The sequence below is a fragment of the Bufo gargarizans genome, chromosome 1 (assembly GCF_014858855.1).
Source record: "Bufo gargarizans isolate SCDJY-AF-19 chromosome 1, ASM1485885v1, whole genome shotgun sequence".
NCBI lineage: Eukaryota > Metazoa > Chordata > Amphibia > Anura > Bufonidae > Bufo > Bufo gargarizans.
In genome coordinates this window covers 613,052,475-613,067,644 of record NC_058080.1, presented here as the reverse complement: position 1 = coordinate 613,067,644, position 15,170 = coordinate 613,052,475, and the positions used below count along the sequence as shown (strand labels likewise).

At 40.4% G+C, this 15,170-nt stretch overlaps 1 protein-coding gene across 5 annotated transcripts in view; it reads right to left on the bottom strand.

Moving 5' to 3' along the window:
• The window catches only part of SEMA6A (semaphorin 6A), a 206,729-nt gene that overhangs the window by 92,852 nt on the left and 98,707 nt on the right, over positions 1–15,170 (bottom strand). For all 5 annotated transcript variants that reach the window (XM_044275906.1, XM_044275907.1, XM_044275904.1 and 2 more), the window contains 8 exons: positions 14,653–14,772; positions 13,412–13,500; positions 9,663–9,880; positions 7,257–7,388; positions 6,349–6,504; positions 4,729–4,905; positions 3,335–3,475; positions 3,119–3,199 (listed from right to left, as the gene is read on the bottom strand). In XM_044275906.1, coding sequence (XP_044131841.1) covers positions 3,119–3,199; positions 3,335–3,475; positions 4,729–4,905; positions 6,349–6,504; positions 7,257–7,388; positions 9,663–9,880; positions 13,412–13,500; positions 14,653–14,772 — 1,114 coding nt within the window. The remainder of the gene's footprint in view (positions 1–3,118; positions 3,200–3,334; positions 3,476–4,728; positions 4,906–6,348; positions 6,505–7,256; positions 7,389–9,662; positions 9,881–13,411; positions 13,501–14,652; positions 14,773–15,170) is intronic.

Here is a 15,170-nt window from a genome sequence, read left to right as displayed (position 1 = left end):
GTGTGCAGAGGGTGCAGCACTCTGGTGAGCTCCATGCTCTCCTCACAGCTTAAAAAGCACAGCACCATACACTGTATAGTGGCTATGCTTGGTATTGCAGCTCTAACCATATCATATGTAACAGATGAATTATCTATAGAAATAGCAGTTCTGTTACCAATAGGAGACCCCCTGAGTAGGTTATACAGTCATAGTAATCCAACCTGAATCCTAGTTTTAAAATTTGACCATGGACAACATCTCTATGCAGTTGTTGCATGGAGTTCCTCCTGATACTCTTTTCCTCCCACACTCCAAAAACACTCCATTTTTGTTTGCCTATGTGTGTTGATAATAGTAAATTTAGATAACGAGCCCCAGGGGGAGACAGGGATTTATGTGAATGGTGACTGTCTCTGTACCGCACTGCAGAACATGTTGGTGCTCTATATGCAACATATATTCAGTAAATAAAAGGATTAGGTTTATTGCTAATTAAAACAAATCTTTAAGGATTAATGGATTATGTCACCTAGTAATATCAGGTAGGACTAAGACATCCTCCCAGTTGTTATCAAGATGTCACAAATCATAGTGTCATGAGTTGTCAGTCTTAAATCCATGAAAATAATGAAGCTTGTGAATTCTATAGAAGTAAGGAGAGAACAGCATGTGTCACCCAAACAACCCCTTGCACAATAATCATATTGTGTCTATGCACCAGGCTTCGTCCTGTCAACTGTGGTTTGGAATGCTGCTCAGATGTCCAAGTATTTTTAGAAAGTTACTCCATATGTTAGTCAGATGTGAGTTCTCTACCCAAAAGTATTTGCTTCTAATTTAGTTTTGTTAATGAAATCAATATGGAAATGACTTAAGTGTGTGTAAAGTGGCTTCTTATTATTCTTCACAGTAAACAAACTCGACTTGTACACAGCAAATATTCACATTGGAAGGAGATTTACTACAGCAATTATGGCTTACTACATCCCAAAAAAACAACCCAAAGTCATTAAAGGGAACCTGTCACCTGGATTTTGGGTATAGAGCTGAGGACATGGGCTGCTAGATCACCGCTAGCACATTCACAATCTCCAGTCCCCATAGCTCTTTTATTGTGTAAAAAAAAAACTATTTTATATATATATGTAAATTAGGCTTCTAACGTTTCCGGAGCCCAGCCGTGCCCCGCATACTCCGAATCTACTCCTTGCTCCCCGACGTCACAAAGCTAGAGGGCCATAATCTCGCAATGCGCGAGCTAGCACATGCGCAGTATCGGCATAGTGTTCCTTCCCTGTGTTGGCATCAGCCTCAGGGAACGAACTGTGCATGCGCTAGTTTGCACATTGTGAGATTACGGCACTCTAGCTTTGTGACGTCAGGGAGCAAGGAGGAGATTAGGAGGATGCGGGGCGGTGCTGGGCTCCTTCACTGTGAGCATGGCTGGGCTCAGAGTCAGAGAATGCTCGACTCCTCTCTCAACCATGGAGGAGACAGGACTCATCTAATGTTAATTTACATATCTATGAAATCGTTTTTTTGACACAATAAAAGCACAAAGAGCTATGGGGACTGGATATTGCAGATGGACTAGCGGCGATCTAGCAGCCCATGTCCTCAGCTCTATACGCAAAATCGAGGTGACATGTTCCCTTTAAGCTTCCAGTGGGTTATGATGTAACAGGCTGCCTTGATTATGAATATTCCCACCTGCTTTGAATTCACAACTTTACAGTGCCTTGTAGAGGTTATGGACCAATAGTATTTTATTGGTCTAACTATTCATGCAAAGGCCAGATTGTAACCAAGACACCAACACCCACAGGAATAATAGCTGCCCATAATCACACAGATGTTGCAAAGAGATATCTCCCAAGAAAGAGAACCATCTTGCCAGCACCACCTATTGGAAGTCGCCTCCTATGAGTCAAGATCCAACTTTTCAACAAGCCTTGTGATTTTACAAGGGAAAATAGCCAAGCCAGATTCCCTCCGATCCACCCATCGCTGTTTTTGGGTACTTGTCCCTCATCAGTAGGAAGTAGGATTCTGGCTTGCTGAGTGCGATGCATTGGAAGCAGCTGAGGTAGGGTGCTGAATCTTCTTAAAGAGACCAAGCCTTTAGCACTCCATGGTATGGCGACTTATTGGCAATGCTCCATGGGAAATTATTATGCAAAGAGGTATTTCACAAGAAAGAACTATCATCAGTATGCAGTGGCATTGTAGCTGGCACAGTGTGATACAGATGGATATCTGGCTTGGCTATTTTACCTTGTCAAATCCCAAGGTTTGCTGGAAAGTTGGATCTTGAATCTTCTAATAGGCGGCGTTCTCTTTCTTGGAAGCACTGCCAATAACTCTCTATATTGTGGAGTACTTTTAGTAACTCTCCATACAGAACTGGTCTGTTTAAGGAGATTCACCAAACTGCCTAAGCACACATGTTGAAAATCTGCCTGCCAGTGACCTGTAGTGATCATGGTCAATGGTCAGCTATTCTATTAAGCCCCCAGAGGATCCACACATTTCAAAGACTTGAGAATGTGTGTGGCCAAATGAATCAATCACACTATTCTCTTGAGCGCAGTTTTTAATGGCAGCAATAAAGGGCATCTTCAATAACAATCAGACCCTCTACTGTGTAACACACAAAATAAGATATTTTAATGTAAATCCTCCATCTTTCACAACAAAGTCCTCATGTGGATATTAAGCTGAAAAAAACAAGTTCAAATTGTTTTCTTTGCTTTAACTTTCAGTTGCCTATTCTACTTTTACGGCAAGGATAATCAGTGGTGGCTCCAAGCCGTTCCATGTATTGAAAAGTCCTATTATATTCTTCATAATTATAGCTCTCTGGCATGGAAGCACCTGCTCGCCAAGGACAACTTAGTCTTGTCACAGAACTTGTTATATTTCTTAGGCATTTCTTATATTGCAGAATGGAAACATTGTGTCATTGTGTCAGGCTGGCTGTACATTATGCATTCTGTTTTTTTTTTTTTTCATTATTATAATTACCAGTGTTTCACAGCAGCCAGACCTCCTAGACAAAGTCAATTGCTTATCCAATTAAAACATTCACTGACATAATCTCCGGAATAGTTATATCTTGTGATTTGTGTCAACTTACTTAGTACCAGGTGACAGCTGTGAACATGTTCCTGCATCTCGCAACCAAACACAGTATGGGTCTCTGGAAGCAATACAAGTCCTATACATAAGGGATACAGAGCGCAGAATGAGGATTTCATCCTAGTTTAACCCAAGAGCATTCTGTCTACTCCAGGACCAACAACAAAACACAAATCAGCATACAATCTCCTACAGGCAAGCAGCAAGCACGTACTTTTTACACTTCATATGTCGTTCACATCTTGCAAGAGGTACCCAGATGACACAGGTGGAAAATGCAACGTAGAGAGCACTGTTCTGCTTGTCAAACTGCATTCCAATAATCCTCTTGTCCTCTGTACCTTCGTAGTTACACCTAGACAAAAGAAACATTTTATACGGTTGGAAATAATGCTTCTTATTGTAATATATATTTCCATAATTACTGGAAAAGGGCAAGAATTCTTCAATATCTGGCAGGTTACTATGAAGTAAAATGGATTTAAAGTTAATATTGTTTAAGCCTGCCCCAAAGAACGACTGTCCATAGGCAATTTTCTGTCCACGAGATTCATTTCACACCATAAGATTTTTCAAGTCATCTTCTGGTGACATAGTCCTTTCCCTTTTTATATGTAAGAGTAGATCATAGGTGCGATGGAGGTTTTAAGGGTTTTCCCAAAGGACACTTGAAGCATATTCACAAGCTAGGAAGGTTTCACCTTTGAGGAGGCTTTGGACCCCCCGACCCCAGTCAGCCCGTTGAGGCCACAGCTGCAGCCAAGTGAAGACTGAATGGAGCAGTAGTTGCATATATTCATAGCTCCATATTAGTTATGAGAACAGATGAACCAGCTTGCTTAGTGTCATGTTGGGTCTATTCCGTAATGTTACCATCATTATTGAAGCACTGATACGTATTCCAACATAGCTTACACTGGAGGAACAACTGTTGTTTGTGGTTTAGTAACAACTTTGCACCCAAAGTAGTAATTTAGCCCTAGGCAAGTGGATGCTACTTCAAAAAATTGTTAAAAAGCATCTCAAAATGTGGCAACTTAAATGACACATGATACAGTGGAATAGGACAGAAATGGAACAGTATATTCAGTATAACTAATAAAATTTGGATATGTTTTCTTCATTTGAATATTATATTGTGTTAGATAGCTCTAACTAGCTCTCACAAGTATAAACTGTTTATTCTTGGGTTATCAGGGAAGCAATAAGCTTCACACATATCACCCACATATCATCTATTTAGAGGCGGCTGTTGAAAGCTTTTCTTACACCTAATAGGGATGCCAGATTAATTGCCTACACGCCTGTCCTACATCACATAGGGAACAGCAGTACAGCAATCAGCTTGCCTGATCTTACATAGGATATTATCAAGCTGAGTGGTCTGATGTGCTGTGTATTGCCATTAGATATCAGTGGCATAATTACACAGATCTGTAATCACATGGACTTGTATTCACTTGATTTCACACATGGGTTACACACTTCTTCATATTACAGGCAGTATAGACACAAGGCCCCGGTCAATATGTATCTCCTTACTAAGAGAGTTATACCATCATAGTACAAGTAATTAAAACATATATACAAAGTCAAACCGATACCTACTTTTCAGCATTGTACACATTCATCTCCTCCAAAAAGAGACTGTCACTAAGAAAGCCACTGTATCCGGTTCTTGCCAAAAACTTGAGCACAACGCCCCTCTCTGAACCCAGAAACACCACTGTGTTATTTCGGTATGGACCTGCAGCAGTGTCAACTGCAATTTTTGTTAGGCGATATCTGGAAATAAATGGTCAGAAATTGATTTGCTTGATAAGTGAATTTTTTTTTGTATGAGAACTCTTCAAAAACAACGAGGGTCATTTATTAAGCTTTTTAAAAACTGGTCATAATAACCCCTATATCCGGCTGTGGATCCAACAAAGTTATAAGGAGGTGCAGGCCTCTACATAACTTTAGCTTATCCAGCGCCAGTCTAAACGTAAGCCAGTTTCCTAGCTGTCTTACATTTAGACCACTTTCTACACCTAAAACAGGAGTAGAAAATGATGAATGAAACGGGCCTTCCATTCCCATCCCCTTCTCCGCCCATGCTCACTTGGTGTGAGCAGGAACAAGTCGCAGTGGTGCAACTGACCATTGTTTTGCAATCTGGGCCTGAAATACACCTCCTCTGTATGGAAACAAGTAATCGTTACTGGCATCACTTGTCCCAACAGAGAATAACTGTTGATGGGCAGCATATCCCTGTTTAAACAGCACAACCTGCTTCCCAGAAATGATGAATTAAGTTGATAATTTGCTCAATTATGATCTCAGCTGCTTTTTTTCACGGGGCAGTTATCAGGAATAAGCGTTCCTAGGAATGCTGCTGCCCAACCTTTGCCTCAATTGTTGATTCATGTAAAGGGGCCTTATATTAGTAACTTTGAACATTGAATTAATGGTAACACTTTCAACATAAAGAAGAGACAAAAATATTACCTAGCAGTGTAGCTATAGAGGGTGCAGAGGTAGCAGTCACAACCAGGCCCAGGAGCTTTTTAAGGCCCACAGGGACCTTGTGCTACATAAGAAGATACCAGTATTATAGAAAGCCCATGGTAAATGGGGGCACTGTTACAGAGTTTGCACTAGGACCTAGTATCTTCAAATTAGGCCTCTGATGTCAACTAGTTGTTTTCAGCAAAATCAGAAATTAAGTTTATTTTCAATGTTTGTGTTAATCAGTTTTAGAAAACTCTATATCTTTACCCATGGTGATACCTCCCAGCCGTGCCATTATTGTTTTTGTGCAGCTGTTTCATGAGTCTTGGAGGATTTATTTGAAACAGTGAATTAATTTAAAAAAATCTGTAAATCTCATCAAGAGACAGAGGGTAATGGGACAAAAAGTAAATTGGGCAATATGCTGGAGATGAAATTCCCCCCCCCCCCCCCCCCCCACAAGCACCATCAAATCTCATGAGGCAAACTAATAATGAAGGACCTCCTGATCTCTATCTTCACTGACATCTGGTTTTAGCACAGCTGAAATGACATTTCATATCTTGAAAGCAGCCGTGGGACGTTTGTGGCATCTGCCCTGAGCTCTCATCACTTTGTGTTGGAGAAATGCCAAGAACAGCAGATATGTTTACAGACCTTCAAAGTACCTGAAACGAGTTTCGGAACATCAGTGCATGCACTGTGCTTTACTGCAAGGCACTGGACACTGCTTACCTAACCATGGTCCGCAGAAACAATGGCTTGTTTACTATAGAGGGCACTGCCTCATCCATAAGGGGGTGCGTTTTAATGAAATTAAGAGTGTCATCTGGCAGGTCATTGGATGCGGCATATCTTTCGACTGTTGCGGATCCAGCACAGCAGCCTGGCCTGGAAGAGAAAATGGAAAAAAAATATATATATGTCACAAAGCACGTAATAAAGTACTGTACAAACTCTGGTTTCCTAAGTTCAACCTCAATAAGAGATGTTTACTAAGAAAAACAAATTGTAATTGTAGAAAAATTCCATAAACAGGGCTGTAATTAAATCCTCTTGCTTCAAGACCCATATAAAACTAAGCGACGCAATCATTCTTCAGGGAGTGACATATACTAATGTGGTCAAATCCTGACAGAGCGCTCATTATCATATATTCCACAACTAGCAATTAGATTTTTATTAGAATAAAATGTCAGAAGAGACGTTTTTATTGTTTTGTTTTATGTTTCAAGTAACAAACATTTTCTCCGCGTTTTATAAAATAAATGATACATAATGTCAAGTTTTATGGGTAAATCCAATATTTGATATTTATTGTTATATACACCATTTGTAGCTTTCATTGGCCAATCACCAAATAATATAATAAGAACGAGAAACTATATTTAATAGTTTTTTTATACGATGCAATTTTGAGAATTTATGGCACATGATTAAAGTGTAAAGTTAACCTATATATTTGGTATATATTTCAGAAAACTCAACAAGGAGCAATCCCCTAATATACTGTATAAATAGCAGGAGTATTTCTAACTTTACAAGTTGGAACACACAGCGAGGCGTTCCTTTACCAATGAAAGTCATCTGATAAAAAAAAGCTTTCTGGGCTACAAAGAATTAAAGGGCTTGTCTATTTTTACCTGGGCTTAGGAACACGCTCATCTGGGACTGGGGTCCAAGTGGAATCTGGTGATTTCTGTTCCTTGAATCTCCCAGTAAACACGCTGGCGATGTCAGCCATGTCGTAAGCGCAGACAGCAGATCCAGGGATGCTGCAATGTGACATTTCCTAGAATTTGTTAGTCATTCCACAGTTATGCATACAATTTGTGCCTGAAACACATGCCGCATAGAGGCCTTACTGGCACAGAAAGCTTAGCTCTGAACTTGTGACCCTTATCTATTGACAACTGAGGGCGATCCCATGTAAAACAGACAAATGTAGCGCCAGACGAGTTCCTGTTAGCAGCCTTTTTCTCAATGGCGTCTAAAAAAAGACCTAATTATAGGCAAGCTAAAAGAAAGAAATCTCCTGAGAAAACATCTCTACCATGGGGTTTGCACAGCAGGTAATGGGCTGCTAGAATTATGGCCTATTATATTGAAGTGATGGCCTGTAGACATTATCAACACATTTCTAGAGTTAATTCACAAAAAACTGTGCCAAAGAGACCAATCTAGACTTGTAGTGAATGCTGCCTGGTATTAGAGCGGCCAATTAAGACTTTCCCAAGATTTTGACTGGAAAAAAAAAATAGGCCAGTTTACTAGTTTTTTTTTTTTTTCAGGATGCATGGGACTTTGAATTGCTGCTGTGTCCTATTTCACACCACATGCTAAACCAACAGCTATAAGAATATAGATCCCATCAATGATTTGAAGGGGTATTCCAGGATTTGATTGACTTACACCCCATACCCCAGCAATCAGCTGTTTCAGAGTAACTCCAGCGCCAACTGTGTAGTGAACAGGGCTGCTTACAGCAGCACTGCTCCCATTCAAGTGAATTCGAGCAGCACTGCAGTTACCAGATCTGTCCACTACACAATGGATGGAGCTGTATAATTTCACCTCCGGAGCTACTCTGTAAAAGCTGATTGGGGGGAGTGTGAAGTGTCAGACCCTTGTCGATCAGATCATCTGTCCTGCAGATACACCATCATTATTAAAATACCGGAATGCCTCTTTAATGTACAACATTATTATTTGTGGCAGATTGTGACTTATGTCTTCATAACATTCAGTTTGTTGCTGCTGTTGGTAAGTAAATGTCCTTCAAACTAAAAATGAAGGGTCACAGTAGAAATACTGGATCACCAAGTTCCCCCTTCAGTAGAAAAGTTAGTGGTTCTGGCTGCAAAATTAGGAACATTTTGGTCTGTATCACAATGGATTGTGGATTTTTTCCATAAGCTCTTTAATAATGGATCTGGATGGTACCAGGGGGAAGGGGACCAATGGTGGTAGTCTACCTCACATAGCTCTTCTTTAGAGGGTTATCTTACTTTAGCAAATGGCATTTATCAGGTAGACAAAGTTAATACAAGACATTTATTAATGTATTGTGATTGTCCATTTTGCCTCCATTGCTGGTTGGATTCGTTTTTCCATCACATTATACACTGCTCATATCCAGGGGTTATGACCACCACTGCAGATACTAGGTGGCCAGGATCGGAGCTGCTGCACATGCATGCCTAGGTGTGCTCCCACAGTCCCGACCAGAAAGGGCTAAGGTTTACGGCACTCAAGTATAGAAAATTAAATGTTTATTGAAGCCACCCTTAGTTTTCAATATTTATGGCGAACGTTTCGGTCCCTCCCGGACCTTGTTCACGGCCTACAAAACATGATATACATTTGTAAAACTAATACAAAAACTAGAAAACATAATAATAAAAATAAAAAGAGTAAAAAACAAAACATAATTTGATTACGTTCATTTAAGATTTATTGTTATTTTTGTCTTTTATGTTTTGTTTTTTACTCTTTTGGTTTTCATTATTATGTTGTATAGTTTTTGTATTCATTTTACAAATGTATATCATGTATTGTAGGCCGTGAACAAGGTTCGTGAGGGACCGAAACGTTAGCCGCAAATATTGAAAACTAATAGTGGCCTCAATAATTTAATTTTCTATTTTCTGCCGTGAACCTTTTTCTTATATCTCTGGGATATCCCCCCGTCACTGAGCACCAAAGTTCATTTATATGTGGAGTGCCAGCCATCTGGTCGTTGCCGACTAAAGAGGTTGGCGCTTTTTCCTATAATGTAGAAGCATGACCACCACTGCTGGATTACAGGGTGGTCATAACCATGGAAATGACCAGTGTATAATGTAATGGTAAAATGAATCAAGCCAGCAAAGGAGACAATATGGACAATCACAATAAATTATTAAGTGCCATGTATTTACTTCCTCTACATGATAAATGTAATTTACTTGAAGTGAATCAAGTCCTTTCACCATGATCTCAGAAAACAAACTCCTTAAGAAAAATTCAGAGTGGAAGCTTACAGAAGAGTTCAACACAGTCGGCATTACCTGTTGTATGGCGTCGAGAATGTAGCTAGCACAACATCCCGGCCATTAATATGGATCACATCAGTAACAGCTTGCAGTATGTTGAAGTAGAAATGGGAATCACCAGGAACAGAGCAATTCAATCGAGCTTTAAGAAACGAAGTCCACTGTTTCTCAAGCACCCTCTGAGAGCCTCCCATGTCATTCTTGCAGACCTGGGCTACTCTGGGAAATACCACCTACAGAGCAAAACAATATTTCAGCGACAGTGTCAGAAAATGCCAGGATGTGTAATAGGATACAATAGCTACAGTATATAATCCTCCGGAGAAAAAAATAGCCACCAAAGGCAAAAATTCAGCGCTGGAAGCATGTGCTGTAGAAGATAAGAATGTGCCATTTAAAGCAGTGCAATAAATCCCCTAAAAGATCAGATGTCTGCAATATATAAATTAATTTCTAGAAAGACTGCTTAGCTTTCCATTTCCACAGACAAAAGCACATTCTGCTTGTACAGAGCAGATTACTCAGAAAGCTGGATGCTTCTCCGAATCTCTACCCTCTAGAAGGTTTAGAAGATCTTCAGTAACTGTTTTTTTCCATGACCTCCAACAAATCTTTCCCTTTCAGCTTCTGCCATCTCATTCGGTTTTAATAAGCGGAGAGTCTCAATGATATTTCAATCACTGAAGTCATCCGAATAGTATTTTGTTTTGGTTTAATTAAAGATTATGCGGAATTAGCATTTGCACTTATGAATTTAGAAGCTTGTTTTACTAATCGTTTCAAGCGCTACAGATTCCCCACAATATGTGTCAGAGGATCTATACAAATGTGCCGTCTCTGCTCTCTACATACTAACCAAACACAAGCTGACTCCACTGAATAGAAATTCAATCAGAGACTGCCATTTAGCCTTTCTGCCTCCATTTTCATTGACTGGTTACACTGTTTGGGGCCCAGGGTTTGATTCGGAACATTTTTCTGTTTGTAAGGGTTTTAGCAAGTTCAAGGAGGGGAATGAGCACCATAACAAAATCTAATTGGGGATTCTTCTGATTCTGTTTCATGCCATAAAAGGACCGAAAGGGACTGGTTTGTACTTTTTCCTTTATCATCCCTGCAGGTAACAGTCAAAACGGCAATACCTGTGGACAGGAGATAGTCCTGTATAATATCACCTATATGGAAGAGGGGTAAGGCCAATTTAAAAGTGAACCCCCTATCCAAGGACCTATTGGCACATGTAATCATGAAAAGACTAAAAATCTAATTTTACTTTCTATATTACTGATTTGTGGTTGAAATTATTATTATTATTATTATTATTATTATTATTATGCAAATATTTTTACAGCTGATTCTGAACTTTATTGTGCAATATGTACTAATAGTGCAAGCTAAAAATTGTAGGGCCACTCACAGCCATGAATTCAAATCCATAGCCCTCTAAAAAAGAGAATCCCTTGATAAGAGAGCAAGGCTCCTGGTCATTTACCCTGCAGGAAGTTATATGTATACTGGTACCATTCTGAATTTAACCAACTGGAAAATTAATGCCTCGCTGTAGTCACACGCTTCTTTTCTTTTATTTCTACACATCCATATGGCATTGAACAGAAAAGCAACCTCCAGAAACCAGAAAGTCATCAGATATCCCATTAGCATCTGACATCATAGCTTAAAAAAGAAAGTTTATTTTTGATTTTTTTTTTTAACGTCTGACTTCAATTTTATTTCCAGCTCCATATTTGTTTGATGTCAGCATATGTTGTAAAGAAATATGGGCTGATAAGTAAGTGTACTGTAGAGTGGAAACATGAAGTGACAGGAGATCATATTCCACTGCTCCTTCTGGTCACTGTGTCTTGGTTAGATATTCTCGCTCCAGACAGTTCTTAAATAGAAATTTCTACAACTGTCCGGCATACACTACTGCAGCCATCCTACCATACTTTTTAAAAACTTTATTATAGGCTTCATGGATCTGCTTTACTGGGGCATACGTAATAAATTATCTTTATTTTATGAACATTTTTACTACTTGTCCTAAAATTTTAAGTTAAATTACCAGGATGTCTCTTTCACTTACTACGAGACTCTACTTTGTGGAATGTCGCCACAATATACTGTTTCTGGCTTATATGAATATTATAACAGGCAATCAGAAATGGTCAAGAGCGGCAGTGTTACAGTGCAGAGCTCTGGGCGATCCCTGTCTCTGACTCAAACTGGACAAGTTATATGCTTCAATTTTTAAAATCACCAGGTGGATGGCAGGGGCGGACTAGGAATTTAAAGCGACCCTGGAAAAAAAAAAAAGGGGAGATACAGTTGAATTCAGGAGGGCACTTGAGGCCACTGGCCGGGTGCATTGGAGAGAATCAGATAGTTATGTACATGGCTGGTGGCTGTGAGGAGGGCTATGGCCAGTAAGTCCCTGTAGTTCCTTGCACAGCTTTCAAATGGCCATTAAATGGGTTGTCTGGGATGTTGATACTGATGGAATATCCTCAGGATAAATCATCATTATCTGATCAGTGGGGGCAGACCCCCAGCACCTCCGTCAATTCGCTTCCTGAAGACTGAAATGCTCTGGTGAGTTCTGTGGGCTACTTTCAGCATACCACGCACAGCCGCGTACAATGTTTCTTGGCTGGGCTTGTTATTGCAGCCCAGGTCCATTCACTTGAATGGGAATGAGCTGCACCTTGGCCATGTGACCAATGAATGTGGCGTCACTGGCACACGAAAACTGAAGCCTGAGTGTCATGGCCTCTTCAAAAAGCACGGTCGGTGTGGGTGCCAAGAGTCGCTATAAATCAGGTATACCTGTACATCATGGTGGCTGATCGAATGTACGGAGTGGACTGCTGCAGTGAGCCCGTTCCATACGCAGCGGGTGCCGGCTGTATCATACAGCAGACACCCGGCTGCAATGACCGGGAATTGCGATTCCACTGAACCCCATCATTTAACTCCTCAGATGCCGCGATCAACACCGATTGTGGCATCTGTGAGGTAAGGCAGAGGGATGCGGCTCCCTCTGCCTTCTGATCTTAGCCCCTGCAGTGAAATAGCAGTGGAAAGCATATTTCTGGATTCCTGAATGAAGAAAGCTAGGGTCAGCTTCTACCCAAAATAAAATGGCTGATACAGATAGGAACAGATTGCATCCAGCTGCATAATAAAATAGATAATATAATAAAATGGCAGCAATCCACACATAGTTGTCTGAAACCATGGCAAAACGGATAACAACATAACCACTAGAGTAGACATTTTTCTCTTTATACTGGCCTGAATTACAGCCTTTGAAACTTCAATAAAATAATGGATCCAAATATGCATTCCATGACCTTAATCAATATATCACAAGGTGCTTGAATAAAAATGATTGTCTGACATGTGTCCATACATTTAAGAGTTAAACATATCCAGATACAGCACACTATGTATTACTAACTATAATGACATTTCTATAATGAAAATTTAATGTAGAACCTATTATTTGTGAAGGACAGTAGCTTAGCCACATATCTAGTTTCTAGTACTGTGGAGTTTCAGTGCATGCTATCTCCCTCAAGCAGTAATATCCTACATAAGAGTACTACACTTGAAAGACATTATAAAGTTTTAAGATCTGCAATGCAATCTTCCCAAAAGGTGGCCTTGTCATGGTGATTAATGGTTCTCGTTGCAAGGTCTCTTATTGCTGGGATGACATAAGAGCAGTTGCACAGGTAATTTACGTCCATTTCTTGCCCTACCTTTCCCATGCTGTTGTATTCAACTGCAATTTCACGATAGAAAAAGTAGATAAGGTCTCCATAATCCACGGCGTGTACAAAGTATGGCTCTGAAAACAGACAAGGTGGATATAAGGCCAGGAAACATTTCCTATGTCATTGTTATATATCTGTATAGCAGCTTTTTATGACTTTCTGTGACAAATATGTCATACACAATGGTAACAGATGCTGGATGACACCTACTAATGGCAGTCAGAATAATGGTGATAGAGCGTGTTATGACCATAATAATACACATGCTTTCAGTGTCTGAATCAAGGATGTAACACCAGGACCTCACATGGTTCTATGGAAAAGAATGTAGAACATCAATAGGTTCAGTAGAACTCTGAGTCTACATAGTGCAGCCATAATATGAAAACCACAATGTGGTCATATTTTGGCCATGTGAATCCAACTCCAGACAGATTCCATTTGGTATATAAATCTCCATTATTATTGTCCAGAGTTCCTTTTTAGGAGGAATGTGCTTTTCTTTTCACAAATTACAATTTAAGATTCCTTCAGACTGCAAGATGTCCCCTTCTTACGACGTTACATTTTGGTAAAATGACAGTATGCAGACTGTTGCTAAGGGGCATGTGACAGCATTCTGAATGCCATGCTGTAATCCTTCCATATTACATGGATATAAATTTTGCCTATTTTCCTTTGACATGTTCCAAGGCTTGTTAAAAAATCTGATGTTGACTTATAGGAAACCATTTCCAGGATCTCTTTCTGTAGTAGACACCTCTTTGCATATTATTTTGCATGGAGCATTGCCACCAAGTCTCCATACACAGTTGGGCTTCTTAAAGGGGTTATCCAATATTATAAACTGCCCCCCCCCATATGCCAGGCCCCTCACAGGGAATATACTTACCCCGCTCTCTACATAGCTCCTGGTCCCTGCACCGCCGCTGCTGCTTTTTCCCATGCACCAATGAAAACATCCGGTGTTGGGGGGAAGCAGCCAATGGAAGGCGGGGATGGGGGGGCCTCCCTAGCATCACGAGTGCCATTGGCTGCTCCCGACACCGAGTAGAAGCTGCAGCGGCAGTGCGGGGACCAGGAGCGGGGTAGGGAATGGGGACCCAGGTAAGTATATTACCTGTGAGGGGCCCGGCATATGGGGAGAAGTTTATAGTTATTGGATAACCCCTTTAAGGACAGCCAGTACCTCCCCTAAGGATGAATGGTATATAAATGCTACTAACCTTTCAACCATTTGGAATCGTATTTCACAGTGCGCAGAGTTGGGCTGTCTCCTAGACTCCGGTAAATGACGGCATCAATCGCAAGGAAGTCAGTCACAGTTGCAGAATAAAGCTTTCCATCTTGAAAAGAGAAGATGAATTGAAATAAATATGCCACAGGCTCAATTTTCCATGAATTCATATAATGCAGCACAGCAGACTAATGAAACTTTGTTCAAGGGAACAACTAAAGACATTTAAGGTCATTTATGATCTGGCGCACATTCTGTCTCACGCCATGGTGCGGCAGAATCTCAGAATCTTCTTCCCTGCTTACACCAGATAGAAAAAGTGGGCGTGGCTTGGGTGGGGAAGGGGCATGGTTTAGGCATAGAAAATGGTTTATGTAGGACAGCAAGGAAGCCCGCACCTCTTCATAACTTCAGCGAATCCACTGCCAGATATAGGGCTTATTAAGACCAGCGTCTAAAATGCTGGTCTTAATAAATGTGCCCCATTGTTCTTCTGACAGGTTCCCT